We start from the raw sequence: 16,619 nt of genomic DNA, 5'->3' as shown, positions 1-16,619 counted from the left end.
ATGGAACTAGAGACTCTCATACTGAGTGAAGTAAGTCAGAAAGAGAAAGACAAATACCGTATATTACTTATATCTGGAACCTAATATATGGCACAAATGAACCATTGCACAGGAAAGAAAATCATGGACTTGGAAAATCATGGACTGGTGCTTGCCAAGGGGGAGGGGAGGAAATGGGATGGATGGGAGCTTGGGGTTAATGGATGCAGACTATTGCCTTTGGAATGGATTAGCAATGAGATCCTGCTGTGTAGCCCTGGGAACTATGTCTAGTCACTTATGATGGAGCATGATAATGTGAGAAAAATATATACACTTGTATATATAACTGGGTCACCATGTTGTACAGTAGAAAATTGACAGAACATTGTAAACTAGCTATAATGAAAAAAAACATTATGTAAAAAAATAAATACAATTTAAAAATTAAATAAAATTCAATTCAGTTGAAACGTGAATTTTAAAAACTTTGATTTTTTAAAATTCATAATGTGCTGTGATACCTTTTCTCACTATAAGTAGATCTTTGCTTGTATACCTATTGTTTCCTTCGTAATTGTGTATTCATTTTCTTAAAAAAGATCCCCCATTGTATAAGGATGTCCGCAAGCCTAGATCTGGTCCACCTTGCCCATCCTCTCCCATCTCTGTACTGAGGAAGGTTATTTGGGTCAGAGCCTCCCACAAAGGATGCCTATCCCCACTCTCTTGAGAGATTTTATTGCTAAGGCGATTTGTGTCTATGAATAGATAGTATGGGACAGGAGAAAAAAGTCGACCTCTAGTTTTGATGAATTTTAGTTCCCAAATTCTAAGATCCTAATGACATTCTCTGTAGAGGTGTCCTCACCAAATACGAAGGAGAAGAAAAAAAGTAAACTCCCCCCAGATGTTGGGGCGATTCAGCTTTTGGTCACACGGAAGCACAGGCTGGATAGGGCTGTACTGGGCTACATGTGCAGTGATATCATGTTGGGTTGACTGTCCTCCTCTCACCCCCACAAAGGTCAGGACAATCTTATGAGTCTCGCCATACACATTTTTCTTATGCCTGGAATTTGAGACCTCAGATGTCATCATCAAAGAGACAAAGATTTTATTTCTGCAATGAATATTAAAGCAACAGATAATAGGATACAGACACTCTCAGGGAATATAACCTATTACCTTGAATTCACACCAAAGTGAAAAATGACTACAAGTCTATCCTTTTCTCTGCAGCTTTTTTTTAACTTTATTGAGACATAATTAGCAAATATGATTGGATATATGTAAAGTACACAATGTAATGATTTGATACACATGTTCATTGTGGGATGGTTACCAAGATAAAAGTGAGGAACACATGGGTCCCTTCACAGAGTCGCAGTGCGCGCGCGCGCATGTGTGCCTGGTGGGGGGTGGCGAGAAGGCTTCAGATCTGCTTTCAGCAGCTTTCAGGTGTGCAGCACCTTAGTAAAGACCGCGGTCATCAGGGGGTCCCTTAGACCCTTAGAACTCCTTCTTAAAAAATGTGTTTTGACCTAGGTCACTTCACTTCCTCCTTCCTGTAACCTCTGGTAGCCAGTCTCCTATTCTCCGTTTCTCTGAAATCAGCCTTCGATTGGGGAAAGGAAAAGGAGGTAAGGATTGCAGAGCAATCTGGGGGGGATTCTCTTTTCTGTGTTAAAAGGGGCAGTAAGGACTGGAGGTGAACCATTTCTACATCCCAGTTCTGCCTGAAGCCTGGTGGGAGAGGCTTTGTAAAGGACAGGGAGCACTTTTAACAAGGAAAATATGCATGCGTGTATTCATTACGGATGGAAATATCCATAAATACGCAAAGGGAGAAAGAAACCCTCCAGAAAATACTAACTGCCAGCCCTCTAAGGAGCATGAGATGCAAAATTATAATGAGCTTACCACAAAACTTCCCTGACTCAAAGACATGACTTTCCTGAGTTTTTCCATATGTAATTGTATCTTCAGTAAAGGTAAGAAGCTCTCATTGCTCTTTATTCCTTATTTCTCCTTACAGGAAGATACATTGGCTGCATTTTCTTTTGAGATAATGCAGTGTTTTGGGTTTTTTGTCATTTTTGAGAAAAGATATATTCTAATGCTTGTCCCTTTTATATTTGACGAATGTTTTTAATTGGACAAGTACTTATGGGGGAAATGTCTAATGCTGGGGGTATCAAATTACTACCTTACATTTCTATAATTACAAAAAGATATCAAGAGTTCCCTTTGTGGCTCAGTGGTTAACAAACCCAACTAGTATCCATGAGGATGCTGGTTCGATCCCTGGCCTTGCTCAGTGGGTTAAGGATCCAGCGTTGGCATGAAGCTGTGGTGTAGGTCGCAGACACCGCTCTTAATCTGGTGTGGCTGTGGCCAGCAACTGTAGTTCCGATTCTACCCCTAGCCTGGGAACCTCCATATGCCGCAGGTGTGGCCCTAAAAAGCAAAAAAAAAAAAAAAAGACCCAAAAAACCAAAAACCTGAAACTAGAACTAAATTAATTGATTCCTAGCCTAGGGATTTATTCACCACAAAGCTACTTTGCGTATTTGCCTCATTGTTTAAAAGAGCATCCATTGCTATAAATAATTGATACTATTTGAGCAAACACTTAATATTTTCCCATTTTATGGAATATTCAGCCAATGTAGACAAAATAACACCGATCACCATAGCTATCCTTATTTTTAAATTTTTATTTATTTTTTAATTTTTTTCTTTTTTTGCCTTTTCTGGTGCTGCTCCCGTGGCATATGGAGGTTCCCAGGCTAGGGGTCGAATTGGAGCTGTAGCCGCTGGTCTACACCACACCCACAGCAACACTGGATCCAAGCCGTGTCTGCGACCTACACCACAGCTCACGGCAACGCTGGATCCTTAACCCACTAGGCAAGGCCAGGGATCGAACCCTCAACCTCATGGTTCCTAGTCGGATTCGTTAACCACTGCACCACAGCGAGAACTCTCCACCATAGCTCTCCTTAAATGAGTGCTTTCAACTTACTAAACATGTATAATCTTCGTTAATCTTTATGGTGATCTAGGAAGCCCATATTATTCTCATTTTACTTGTGAGAACAGTGAAGGCAGAACTGCAAGTAGAACCTGATTTATCTGCCTCTCAAACCTGCCATTTTAAGAAAGCATGGCTATGAATTGATGTTATAACCAGTTTTACTTGTTTTGTTTTTAGTATTTTAAAAAAATACCATTTGCAACTTTTTACTAACACTCAAATAAGTGGTCAAATCACTACATTTTGAGGGGTTCCCATCATGGCTCAGCAGAAACGAATCTGACTAGTATCCATGAAGAGGCAGGTTCGATCTCTGGCCTTACTTAGTGGGTTAAGGATCCAGTGCTGCCAAGAGCTGTGGTGTAGGTCGCAGACGTGGCTCAGATCTGGTGTTGCTATGGCTGTGGTGTAGATCGAAGATGCAGCTAGGATCTGGAGTGGCTGTGGCTGTGGCTGTGGCTGTGGCTGTGGTGTAGGCCAGCGGCTACAGCTCTAATTTGACCCCCCTAGCCTGGGAAGCTCCATATGCCATGAGAGCGGCCCTAAAAAGACAAAAAAAAAAAAAAAAAAAAAAAAAAATGCATCTCGAAACCTCAGCTTTCTCCCTATTTTTACATCATAAATAGAGCAACAAGTTCACTGAGTTTTTTGAGTCAAAATCGTTTCACTTGGGTGCCTCCTTTAAAAAGTAAGTTAGGTCATATCCTTGCTCTATTCAAAAACTTCCATGGTAAGAAAAGCCAGGGCCCTCACCACTGCCTTCAAGACCCTCATAACCCAGCCTCCGTCCATTTTCTCAGGTCACAGTGGCCCCAGGACTCTTGGATTTGCTGTTTTCTCAAGAGGTAATATTCCTCCTTCAGAGGGGTACATGGCTGGCCTCTCACTGCTTTCAGGTTTGTACTCTAACTTTATCAACGAGTTTTCCTGACGACCCCTTCTAAAAAAGCGGTGCTTAGCCATTGTTCTTTGTGTGTGTGTCCTATCCTATTCGTGTAGCCAGAACTAACTTCACACCATGTGCTCTGTAGACCTGTATGGTTGGTTACTAGTTATTGCTTGCTGCCCTCACCTTGGAATGGGAGCTCCGTGAGAACTCTCGTCAGATGTTTCTTGAATAAATGGCCAAAGAGGAAATGTCCAGAATGGGTTGCGGTACAGCTTTTACCTGCTTGCTGGGTCTCATGGTCTGTCTACATTAGAATCACCAAGTATAACTGCACAAAAAAACAGATTCCTGGGCCTCCCCTAGATCTGGAAGTGGGGGCTCCAAGAGTCTGTATTTATCTTTCGTGGGTTACTTCCTAATGGTTTATATTTTTCAGTTGATTCCTTTATCAGAAGATTCCTCCATACTTGGTTTGTATGTAGGGCAACCAGAGATCCCGTTCCATTTGTTTGCATGACTCGATCAGCTTAAAAGGTTGGATCAGGTAGTTATTCTAAGAGAAAAACTTCCCCTGAGGACGGTGCCCTATAATCAGAGATACGCCAGGAAGGCCTTCGTATCAGACATTAGTCTTTCCAGCTTGCGCACAAGCATGATGTGATCAGCCTTCAGCACTGCTTATGTGCTAAGTTTCTTCTTGCTGCAAGGTCCTCTCCCATGAGCATTTCAGCAGTTGACCTAACAAATAAAGTGGCCTGTGGTTGTTGACCAGCTGCAGGAAGATCAGAACTCTGAGTTTTGTATCTTGGTTAGTGCAGCCAAAGTACGAAAAGATGACATCGACTTTCTTTTTTTTTTTTTTTTTTTTTTTTGGTCTTTTTGCTATTTCTTGGGCCGCTCCCGAGGCATATGGAGATTCCCAGGCTAGGGGTCCAATTGGAGCTGTAGCCACCGGCCTACACCAGAGCCACAGCAACACGGGATCCGAGCCGCGTCTGCGACCTACACCACGGCTCACGGCAACGCCGGATCGTTAACCCACTGAGCAAGGGCAGGGACGGAACCCGCAACCCCATGGTTCCTAGTCAGATTCGTTAACCACTGTGCCACGACGGGAACTCCTCGACTTTCTTTCTTTACTCAATCATCTAATTGCCAAATGTTTGAGGTCTTTCTTATCTTCCGTCAGTTCCCAGATGTCATTTTTGTTTATTTTTCTTTTGGTTTTTAAAATCCTATACCCTGGAATTTAGAAAGCGAAATTATCATGGAGCCCAGAGTGTTATGGGGACAATAAAAATTGTTTACTAAAAACACTTATTTTATTTTATTTTCGTTTCGTTTTTAAAAATTTTATTGAAGTACGGTTGATTTGCCATGTTGATAATTTGCTGTACAATGAAGTGGTTCAGTTACACATGTACACATACCCATTTTTTTCAGATTCTTTCCCCATACAAGCTATCACAGAATATTGAGTAGAGTTCCCTATACTATACAACTGGCCTTGCTTAATAAGACCTGCCGTATAGCACTTATTTTAGAATGTCTCTGGGTGATAGTTTCCACCTGTATTGGCATCAGCAATGTCTACCTTTTCTTTTTTTTTTTCAAAAATTTACTTGGGAAAAGTTGAGTTTTGCCAAGTCCTTCATCTTGGGCCTGTTCAGTAAGGATATGATTGGCTATAGTAAGTTGGTGGGGGAGATGCTCAAAGGCCATCTTCCCGCTGTACTTGCAAGTACCTGGCAGATGAAGGTACAGGTTGTGCTCTGCACAAGGCCTCCGGGTCTGGTGGGTTGCACATGGAGGCCGACATAAAACCTGCGCTCTGGTCATCAAGCTCTTTGCCCTGGAGGGATTGTAGTGACTGAGAGAAGAGATCCCAACGCTTGCCCAGAGTCCTCTGTTAGACTTCAGTTCAGTATCGGGATTCCATAAGACCCCTGTGTAGGAGTGAATAGTCCCAGGACCAGCCCACCACGAACAAAACATCAAAGAAACCAAGAAACATATTGAGTAACAGTATGTATCCCATAGCAAACCTGATCCCCAAATATGCCTCTGTTCCTATTCATTTTTTATTGGCTTAAATTAGGTGTCAAAGAGTTCGTATTGGGCAGTAACCACATTCATATAATGAGGAAAAATCTTTTGGTCAAAAAATCAGGTCTTAATTATGGAGATCATACAGGAGTAAAATATGATTAATGTAATGAGTGTGGGAAAACCTTTGATTCTAGTTCATATTTTAATGGCACAAAAGAATTCATGCTGGAGAAAGGAGAGAAGAAATGCTCTAGCTGTGGGAAGTCCCTCAGCTGCTGGTCAAATATCTTCATCACCAGAGAACTCACACCTAATCAATTAAGTGCGTATGCAGTAAATGTGGAAACATGAGGATTTGGTGGAATGAAAGATTCCCCATTTGGATTCAAGATCCTTTGGGAGATTTTTAGCTACAAAAAATAAAGCCTGTGCTTTTCTAATTGCATTTTAATTTTTCCAGGCAAAATACCACCCTGAGATTTTGTTTTTCCTGGTGCCTGTTGTATACAGGCAACTCCTTGCCTTTTCCTATGTTGTTTTCTACGGCTGGAAATCTGTCCCCATCTCTTCAACCTAGAAGTCTTAGGGAGTTCCTGCTGTGCCTCAGAAGGTTAAGAATCCCTCTAGTATCCATGAGAATGCAGCTTCGATCCCCAGCCTCAATCAGTAGGTTAAAGACCCAACGTTGCCAGTGCAGCTCCAGTTGGCATTGCTGTGGCTGAGGTGTAGGCCGGCAGCTGCAGCTCTGATTGGATCCCTAGCCTGGGAACTTCCATATGCTACAGGTGCAGCCCTAAAAGGAAAAAAAGAAAAAAAAAAAAAAAAAAAAAAAAAGACCTTAAATGTAGATTCCTTTGTTCAGCTGTCTTTGACTTTTTTAAGATGAGTTAGTCTCCCTAGTCCTACCTTCAGACTTTATTCATAAATGTACTTCAGCTCTTGGCACTATAAAAATTACTAGGTAGAGAAGTTCCCATTGTGGCTCAGTGGTAACGAATTCATCGAGTACCCATGAGTTCACTCCCTGGCCTCCCTCAGGGGGTTAAGGATCTGGTGTTGCTGTGGCTGTGGTGTAGACCAGCAGAAGTAGCTCCAATTCAGCCCCCTAGCCTAGGAAACTACGTGTGCCGTGAGCGTAGCCCTTAAAAGCAAAAAAAAAAGAAAGAAAAAAAAAAAAGGACTTCTCTGTCAGCAACTGAATGTGAAAGGAAAAGAGCCATGTAGTCATTTGACCTAAATTTTTTGTAATTTTATGCAAAAAAGAAAGCAAGGTTATCCCCAAACTAAAGTTCCTCTTTCCTTTTGAGAATAAACTGGGAGAAATCATGTCATGAATAAGATCAGTTGTGGCAGTCAGGCTAGCTGGGCGTGTTTCCCAGTCTTTCCTGCAGGTAGATGTAGCTGGGTGATTGAGCTCCAGCTAAGAAAGTGTGAGTTGAAGTGAGGTGTGCTACCTCCAGTACTGGTCCATAAGGCCCCTGGATCTGAGCCGCATTTGCAACCTACACTGCAGCACATCAAGTCCTTGACCCACAGAGAGAGGCCAAGGATCAAACCCACATTCTCTTGGACACTGCGTTGAGCTCTTAACCCACTGAGCTACAGCGTGAGCTCCCTGTCTCCAGCACTGACATTGGTCTCTGATAAGCGTGTAATTGAATAGGATATATGAAAACATGAAGTCTTGGATCAGTTAGTCTGAGTTGAATCCCATCTTTGCAACTTACTAACTGCGTGGTCTTGGGCGTGTTATTTAACCTCTTCATGCCTCAGTATCCTTACCTGCCAAATGAAGATCTTACCCCTTCCCTCGGGTTTGAGAGGTGATACATGGAAGTTTCTCAACGTCTTCATGGGGTTTACTGTTTGGGTTAGCTGTCACTAGGATCCTGTGGGGGGAGTTCCCATTGCGGCTCAGCAGAAATGAGCCCGACTAGTATCCATGAGGATGTGGATTCGATCCCTGGCCTCGCTCAGTGGGTTAAGGGTCCAGCGTTGCTGTGAGCTGTGGCGTAGGTCGCAGAAGTGGCTCGGATCCCGTGCTGCTGTGGCTGTGGTGTAGTTTGGCAGCTACAGCTCTGATTCAGCCCCTAGTCTGGGAACTTCCATAAGCTGCGGGTGTGGCCCTAAAAAGAAAAAAGAAAGAAGGAAAAATACTGTGGGGAAGAAATCCTTGTGTTTGTGTGCTTTTCCCCATTGGCTCCTTTTTTTCTCTTTGTATTTCTTCTTAATGGACTCTGCTCTTCCAGGATTTTATAATAGAGTGTTTGTGAATTGTCTCTAATGGGTTCTCTGTGGCCAGTGCCAAACCCTGGACATGTGCAGGCTGTCCTCCCCAACCCCACCCAAGAGTCATGTCCCAAGCTATCCAGGCCTTCCTCCAAGCCAGGCAAAGGGAATAATCCTGATTCTGCATAAGCACAGGTTCCACTGCAGCTTATACCTGCAGTTCCGGAAAAGAATATCTAATGATTTTGCACCTAACAGTAGTCGCTGTGGCTTTGATAAGTAGCTGGTTCCAGATACCGGATTTGGGGTGTCTTGCTGTCTCTTTCTGCCTGGAAGACATGACTGCCTTTGAGAAATATCCAGTTTCACCCTTGGTGCCTCAACTTCAAGTAGGTGGACAAACATTAATTAAAAAGAACAGCTAGTATAAATTGAATATTTACTGTGTGCCCAGTACCGCGCGAAGAACTGAGAATTCTTTATGACTTGAGAGAAATGCTAGTGTCTTCTCCCCGCAACCCACGTGTTTCCCAGTGTTCTCTGTGAACATCACTGCTCCTGATGCAGGTGTTTAGGTCAAAATCCTAGGACGCCCTAGATTCCTAATTTTTACTGTATCTTATGTCCATCAGCAAACCCTACAAGCTCTACTTACGAAATAAATAATTTCACCATTTCCTACTTTTTCATGGTCACCACTCTAGTCTAAGGCTGTTTGTCTCTTACCTAAGCTACTGCTGTCACCCTTTAACTGTTGTTGCATCTTATTGGTCCACTAGAGTATATATTTTTTCTATAGCAGTGAGAATAATCCTATTAAAATGTAAACCAAATCATGTCCCATCCCTCCCTTCCTGCCTGTCGTCCTCCTGGCCCCCAGCATCCATTTCCAGTCTTCTCACGTGCTTCTTCATCCTGCAGGGACTGGAAAATTACAAGTTGCATTTCTTTTTTTTTCAGGGCCACACTGTGACATATGGAAGTTCCCAGGCTAGGGGCCAAATCAGAGCTTTAGCTGCCAACTTACACCAATGCCAGATCCGAGCTGTGTCTGCGACCTACACCACAGCTCACGGCAGTGCCGGATTCTGAACCCACTGAGTGAGGCCAGGGATTGAACCTGAGTCCTCATGGATACTAGTCAGATTCATTAAGGCTGAGCCACAGTGGGAACTCCCACAAGTTGCATTTCTTAAACTCTTGCAGCTGGGGCTTGGTCAGATGCAAGAGGTTAGGAGCCCGTGTCTGGCTGCTCTGACGCTGTAGCAGGTCGTAGAGGCCTTGCTTGGCTTGGTCTGGATGTTAGGAGATGGTGTGCTGGCAGAACTGAGGGCTTCCTGTTCCCTGGGCTGTGGCTACGGCATCTACTCTCAAAATCATCACCAGTTCATGTGCAGCCTCTTCAGTGCCCATCTTTCTGACTGTGGCTGTGGTGGCAACGTTGCTGGCAGGCTGCTTTGACGGAGATATTCTTGGTCTCATTCCTAGGAAGCGGCTTAGAGTGTGCTCCTGTGGCCTTTTCAATGGTTTTATAAGCAGCCAAATCTCTTTCTAATTATGTAACGAGAGTCTTGCCTTTTTCCTATGACTGATCCCCTTGTAATCACGTGTAGCATCCATCTAAAGCCCTTCGCAAGGCCTGTAAGCCCAGGATGAGCTGGCCCTTCGCTACTTGCTCGCTCACTCTGCTGGGGCCACACTGCCCTTTTGTGCTGCGCCCTTCCTTGCACACGCTGGGCTTGCCCCGACTTAGGGCTTTTGTGCCTGCTGCTCCTTTCCCCCCAGGTCAGTGGCATGACTCACTCACTTTCATTCCTGTCCCTGCTCGAATGCCACTTCCTCAGAGAGCTTCTCCAACTGTCTCAGATAGTCCTCCCGGTCACTTTGGTCCCTTTATCTTGCTTTGTTTTTCTTCATTACCCTAAATATCTATCATTACGGTATCTATTTGGTTAAAGGGTGTCTGCCCTACTGCAAACTAAGCTCTCTGTTTTGTTCCTTGCTCTGTCCTCAGAGAGTCAAACAAGTCTTGGCACAGAGCAGGTGCTTCATAAATGTTGTCTGAATGGGCGTCCATTTTACAGACGGGAGATTTGAGACAAAGAATGACCAGTGATTTGTCCAAGCTCACGCAGGAGTGGCCGCCTGACGTGGGGACATTTGGTCCTAAACAGGACCCCACACTGCCTCCGTAGCATACACAGCCTGCCTCCAGTCAAGCACTCAGGGACTCAGTGTGAAGAAAGAGAAGGGGCGGGAGATGGGTACAGCGGGACAGTTGAAAGAGAAAAAGGGGAAAGGCTTCAGTATTGTCCTGTCCAAGAGAGGGATGTCCCAACCCACAAACACAGCGGCCTGCCTTTGAGGCAGGTGCATCTCTGTGGTGGTGCCAGGTGGCAAAACGGAAAAAGACGGATGGCTCAGTGCCAAGCCTGTGATCATCCCCCGCTTGGGTGGCTTCTAAAACCGCCCATCCCTCTGCCTCCCAGTCTCCAAATACACTGAAATACTCTGTCAAAATTACGCACTCCCTATTCAGCACCTGGACATTCTCTAGGTTGCTGTGGCTGTGGTGTTTCATAATCCTACAAGGGCTGATTTGTCCTCATTCATTTTTCCTTTTTCTACTTTTTTCTCTCTTTTTTCTTTTCTGCTCTCTCCTTACAGTTTAAGCAACAAAAGCAGTCTGATGCTAATTTTATTTTAAAAATTTTTGTTACTATTATTGTTTTTCTTTTGAGGGCCATGCCATGGCATATGGAGGTTCCCAGGCTAGGCGTCGAATCAGAGCTGCAGCTGCTGGCCTATGCCACAGCCACCGCAATGCCAAACCCGAGCCTCATCTGCTGCAGCCTGCAGCAATGCGGGATCCTTAACCCACTTATCGAGGCCAGGGATGGAACCCACATCCTCATGGATACTAGTTGAACCACAATGGGAACTCCTCCAATGCAAATTTTATAACATATTAATTTAAGCTTAGAAATGACCAAAAGTGTTAACTTGTTCACTCTTCCACCTCAGGCCACCAGGGAGGAAGATCGACGGTGTTGTATCACCAGCCCCTTTGTCACTAGTCCGGAGTCACACGAAACCTTACTGTATCTCTCTGGGAGTGGCTCCAGCCTGGTGCAATGATTCCAGTTCTGGAGTCAGACACATCTAGACTCAAATACTGAACTACACCTTTCCTACCTTTCAGTCTGATGCCTTATCCATAAAATCAGAAGGGAACAAATCTTCCTTGCCAAGGTTTGGGCGTGTTAGCGATACTCTATGTAAAGAACCTGGTGCAAGTCATAAAACATAACCAAAGGACCAAAGGAAAGCAAGAATGTTTCTCTTGTCTTCCCTTCGTGTTAAAGTATAATAACCTAAATGATTATTCTGTGATTGCACATGGCATTCATTTGCACAGTCTTTTTCTTGAACATCCATGCTTCCTTCTGGAGATTGTACATACTTTAAGAAATTTTTGGAGTTCCCGTCGTGGTTAACGAATCCGACTAGGAACCATAAGGTTGCAGGTTCGATCCCTGGCCTCGCTCAGTGGGTTAAGGATCCAGCGTTGCCGTGAGCTGTGGTGTAGGTTGCAGACACGGCTCAGATCCCGCGTTGCTGTGGCTCTGGCGTAGGCCGGCGGCTACAGCTCCGATTGGACCCCTAGCCTGGGAACGTCCATATGCCGCAGGAAAGGCCCTAGAAAAGGTAAAAAAAAAGAAAGAAAAAAAGTTGCCAGATATTTTATTTTAAGTATGATTTACATTGATACTCTATTTTCTTCTGCATCTAAATTTTCTAAAAACTACAACTTTCATAAAGTTAAGATGTAATTTTTGGTCTGAAGTAAATCGGTGCTAATACGGCCCATTTAGATTTAGACTGAAAAGCTTCACTCTTCTCTCTCATCTTGGAGGCAGGTCAGAGCAACACTGTGTTGGGAGCTCTGTGCTGACTTTAGCTAGTGTCCTCCATAAATAACATGTAATTGTTACTACTTGATTGTTTTCAGGTTGCAGGGCAACAGGCACTCTTAAAAGGCTCTGACAGAAGTGTAAATTGGACAAGAACAGTCTTCTTGAAAGCCGCTTGGTCTAGCAGAGTTCTTGAAAAGTTCACATCCCCGATTTAAGTAATTCCACCTACAGGAATCTCTTCAGAGAAAATAAAGGGTGGACAAGTGTTTCTGAATAAGGTCGTCCATCAAAGTATCACTTTGAAACAAAGAAGAATTGTAAACATCCTAAAGGCTCAATAATCGAATAATTGATAGTATGTCCATTAAAAATCATTTTGGAAGAAATGATTTAATGGCACTGGAACATTTTGGGAGAGATTATAAATTTTAAAAAATAATATATGATAATATACCTATTATATATGTTATGCATAGATGATGTATCATATATATATGCTACCATCCCATTAAAAAAAAATCCCAGTAAAAAAAAAAAAAAAAATCCCAGCAAGAAAAAAGTATACATATAACAAATGGAAGAATATACAAAAAATTTTTTTAATTTTTTTTTCTTTTCAGGGCCACACCCGCAAAATAAGGAAGTTCCCAGGCTAGGTCAAATCAGAGCTACAGCTGCAGCCTGCCACAGCCACAGCAACGCTGGATCCTTGACCCACTGAACAAGGCCAGGGATTGGATACTAGTCAGGTTGGTCCTTATGGATACTAGTCAGGTTGGTTTCTGCTGCTCCACAACATGAATTCCTAGGAAAATGTTAACAGTACTTATACCTGAGTGGTAGGAATTTTATTTTCTTCTTTGAATTTTTTTTTGGGGGGGTTGGGGTTTGTCTTTTGTCCTTTTTAGGGCCACACCTGCGGCATATGAAGGTTCCCAGACTAGGGGTCTAATTGGAGCTGTAGCCGCAGCCTACACCACAGCTCCAGCAATGCCAAATCCTTAACCCACTGAGTGAGGCCAGGGATTGAACCTACAACCTCATGAATCCTAATTGGATTAGTTTCCACTGGGCCACCACAGGAACTCCCTGTATTTTATTAATTATCAACAATGAAAGCATTTTGATAGTCAGGAGAAAAGTTATAAAGTAGAACAAAAAAATAAATTCAAGGGTTTTAATTTAATCCTTAATATAGAATAAAGGATTAAAGCTTCAAGCAGCAGGTCAGAGCACCCCACAAGCTATGTCCAAGTCCCGTTCTCACCGCAGCTGCTTCCCCTCATATCTTTCTGTGTGAAAGTAACTGGTTTCTGATATTTTCAAGTCCAAGGCAAGATGAGCAAGGCAATGAAATGAGAGTTTTAACTAAGGAACAACACCCCCTTGCCTAAAAAAAGCAGCTGTAAGCCTTTTCAGCTCTGCTGGCCTCATACCATCCTTCTTGTAATAATGTAGCAGCTACGCCTATGCCCAAGCCAGCGCCCTGCTAATGGTGTTCCCAGCATTGCTTATCAGTTCCGCTTCTGTAACCTTGCTTGCTGGGTTTCTTAGGAAGGAACACTGCCTCCTCGGGGAAGGGGGAAGATCCTGGGGATGCTTCAGGGGAAAACCAAGACCCTGTAATGTATAAAAGTTGCTGAGAACAAAGACCTGGTGCTCAGACTCCAGATGCCTCCTCTGAGCCCGCATCGGTTTGGAATACACCTTGCTTTGCCCCATCTCCGAGTGCGTTTGTCTCCTTCCGCTGCCATGGTTTTTGCAGTTTCTGCAACAGCAAGAGTGCCCACCGAGTGAGTGCTGGCCTCTTCTAGGCTTCACACCCTAGACAGAGCCATTCCTTACCCTGTACACCTGGTCCAACGGTCTGCGCTTTGGAGTGAAGCTTATAGTACCCCCAGATCCATTTGCTGAAAACTACCCTCCGATGTGAAGGGTTTAGAAGGTGGGACCTTTAGGGAGCGATTAGGTCAAGAGTGTGGAGCCTTCACGCATGTGATTGGTGCTCTTGGAAAAGCGACCTCAGACAGCCCCCTTGGTCCCCACCATGTGAGGACACAGGGAGAAGATGGCCATCTGAGAAGCGACTTCCAGCCTCTGGAACCGTGAACTAAATTGCTATCGTTTAGAAGCCGCCCAGTCCACGGTATTTTTCCAGAAGCCCCAGTGATGGACTCAAACATCTTCACTCACTCTTTCTTGACGCGTTCAGTTTCCCTGAGATGCACCAAGGTCCGTCAACTGTACCAGGCGTGGAAAGCAGGCTGTTCTTCTGGAGCTCTGTGGGGAGAAACAGAGGAAACAGTCAAACAGTATCCAACTGCCACAGAGAGGCAGATCTGGACGCTGCGAGGACTCCGACGGCACCTTAGCCAGATGTGTACTTACCAGGGAGATCTTTCCTCTTCCGCATTTACTCCATGCCCACATGTCTCTAACCCTGCAGTCCCACAGCGTAGCTTCATGATTCTTTTGCTTTAGTGAATTCTATCTCCTATTCAGCATAGGGACTTCCAGATGTTCCCAGTCTTTCCTCATGTAGCTCACAACTCAGCAGTCACAACTTGCAGAGTTCCCGTGGTGGCACAGCGGAAACGAATCCGACTAGGAACCATGAGGTTGCGGGTTCGATCCCTGGCCTTGCTCAGTGGGTTAAGGATCCGGCGTTGCCGTGAGCTGGGGTGTAGGTCGCAGACTTGGCTCAGATCCAGCATTGCTGTGACTGTGCTGTAGGCCAGTAGCCGTAGCTCCAATTGGACCCCTAGCCTGGGAACTTCCGTATGCCACGAGTGTGGCCCTAAAAAAGACAAAAGACAAAAAACAAAGCAAAACAAAAAAAAACCCAAACCACCTTGCATTCTTCTTTCTGTATACCAATTAGAATTACATTACCGCCGTCTTTCCGTGTTTGTCCTTGCTACGAAACTCACAGTTAAAAGAGGATTTCAATTGTTATCGAATCGGGACACCTGCTGCCCACCACCTACAAAATTAATACTCACAAATGGTGAAAAGGAAAGGTGACTTTAACCAGAATGCCAGCAATCTGGGGAGAGGGTGGGCTCATCCCGCAAAAACCAACCCTGAAGATTCTGCTCTGCAAGGAAAGCTTTTAAAGGGGGCGGGGAAGTAATCGCAGTTGATCATTGCAGTGGGGGTGGGCTGCCATCCCTGGCTGTGTGCAGGCCTGCACTTGGATTCTTCTGCTGGAGCTTATCTTGTTCGTAGTTTGTTTGGGAGATTACTGCAAAGGAAGCTAGGAGGCGATCTGGCCATCTCTCAGCTACGTGTTCTTCATTTCTACCTCTGATCTTCAAAAAGAACAGACGAGTTGGGCAGGAGTTGAAGGGTGCGCTTGGGCCAGAGGTGAGTAGAGCATCGGGTGCCTGGTTAGAGTTAGTTGCAGGGTTGCTTTGCTATCAGAGCAGCTTGCTGCTGAGGGCGGTTTCCTGCAAAGAGCTGCTTACACAGTTGCTGTTTTATATCAAATTCTCTGCCTTCTAAATGATGTATGATTTTATGGTACGATGGTAACAATTTATTAAGACTGAGGCCGTCATATGTCAACTACCTCTGGTTTTTTCCAAAGCCGCTGCTTTTCCATGTCTCTACTCTCCTTCCTTCGTAGCCTCCCCTCTCAGGAGAAGGCATTTCGATGTGTGAGTATTTCGGTTGAACCCTGATGGGAGTTTCTTGCCGCAGCTTCCTCACCTCTCTATAACCTTGCTGTGGGACTAATTCTTGTCTATAGATATGCAAATAAATTCTCTCTGGTGGAAGTTATTTGCATATTTATATGCATCTCTTCCCAACTACTGAACCCCTCGACCCTCCCATTGTACGGAAAAAGCCGGTTTCTCCGCAGTTAGATTCACTTCATTATTCTTTTATTCAGTATAAATTTGTGATTCTCTGACTCGAAATTGGTTGTAATATTTTTATAATTTCCGCATTAAAAATATACACGAATAATCTTTGATGTCTGCACTTTATATCCGAGAGTCTTGATTTTGCCTTTTTTTTGAAAATTGTTCGTAACAGTTTAGCTTCTGAAAGATGAAGTCTGTTTTCTAGTTCCACTTTCTCACTTTCTAATTACTCATTTATATATAAATGTGTGTGTGTGTGTGTGTCTCACACTCACCAACCCCAGACTGAAACCACTCTGAAAAAGATAGAGAGCGAATGCTTTCCAGTCTCATTTTGCTGTCATGCGCTGCATTGGTAGTGTTAGGTCCAAATGATACTGAGTTGCGGGAAAGACAAGACTGTCTCATGGCCTTATTTAGGCAACCAAAACTCTTCCAGCCACAGACGTTCCTGACCATGGTTTAAGTATTTATTTTAATAGTATATTTGATTGATTGATTGATTTGCTTTTGAGGACCGTGCCAGCGGCACGTGCAAGTTCCCAGGCTGGGGATCAAATCGGAGCCACAGCTGCTGGCCTGGCCACAGCCACAGCAACGCGGGATCCAAACTATGTCTGCAACCTACACCACAGCTCACAGCCACG

General features: G+C 44.2%; 1 protein-coding gene across 13 annotated transcripts in view; it reads left to right on the top strand.

Moving 5' to 3' along the window:
- LOC146403622 (uncharacterized) overlaps positions 1-16,619 on the top strand; it is a 145,227-nt gene that overhangs the window by 106,347 nt on the left and 22,261 nt on the right. For 8 of the 13 annotated variants that reach the window (XR_014804640.1, XM_084957806.1, XM_084957803.1 and 5 more), the window contains 2 exons: positions 1,528-1,622; positions 3,820-3,915. The exons of the other annotated variants lie outside the window; for them this stretch is intronic. Coding sequence is in view for 7 of the 8 variants with exons in the window: in XM_084957806.1 (XP_084813932.1) it covers positions 1,528-1,622; positions 3,820-3,915 (191 nt within the window). In the remaining variant the exon portion in view is untranslated. The remainder of the gene's footprint in view (positions 1-1,527; positions 1,623-3,819; positions 3,916-16,619) is intronic. 13 annotated transcript variants of the gene reach the window in all.

Source organism: Sus scrofa, chromosome 5 (genome assembly GCF_054392235.1).
Source record: "Sus scrofa isolate SSC_HxYL_T2T_F1_AM1 chromosome 5, Sscrofa_HxYL_maternal_Yorkshire_Landrace_v2.0, whole genome shotgun sequence".
In the NCBI taxonomy this organism is placed as follows: domain Eukaryota; kingdom Metazoa; phylum Chordata; class Mammalia; order Artiodactyla; family Suidae; genus Sus; species Sus scrofa.
Note: the sequence above shows the minus strand (reverse complement) of the source record. Positions and strands in the feature narration are given on the sequence as shown.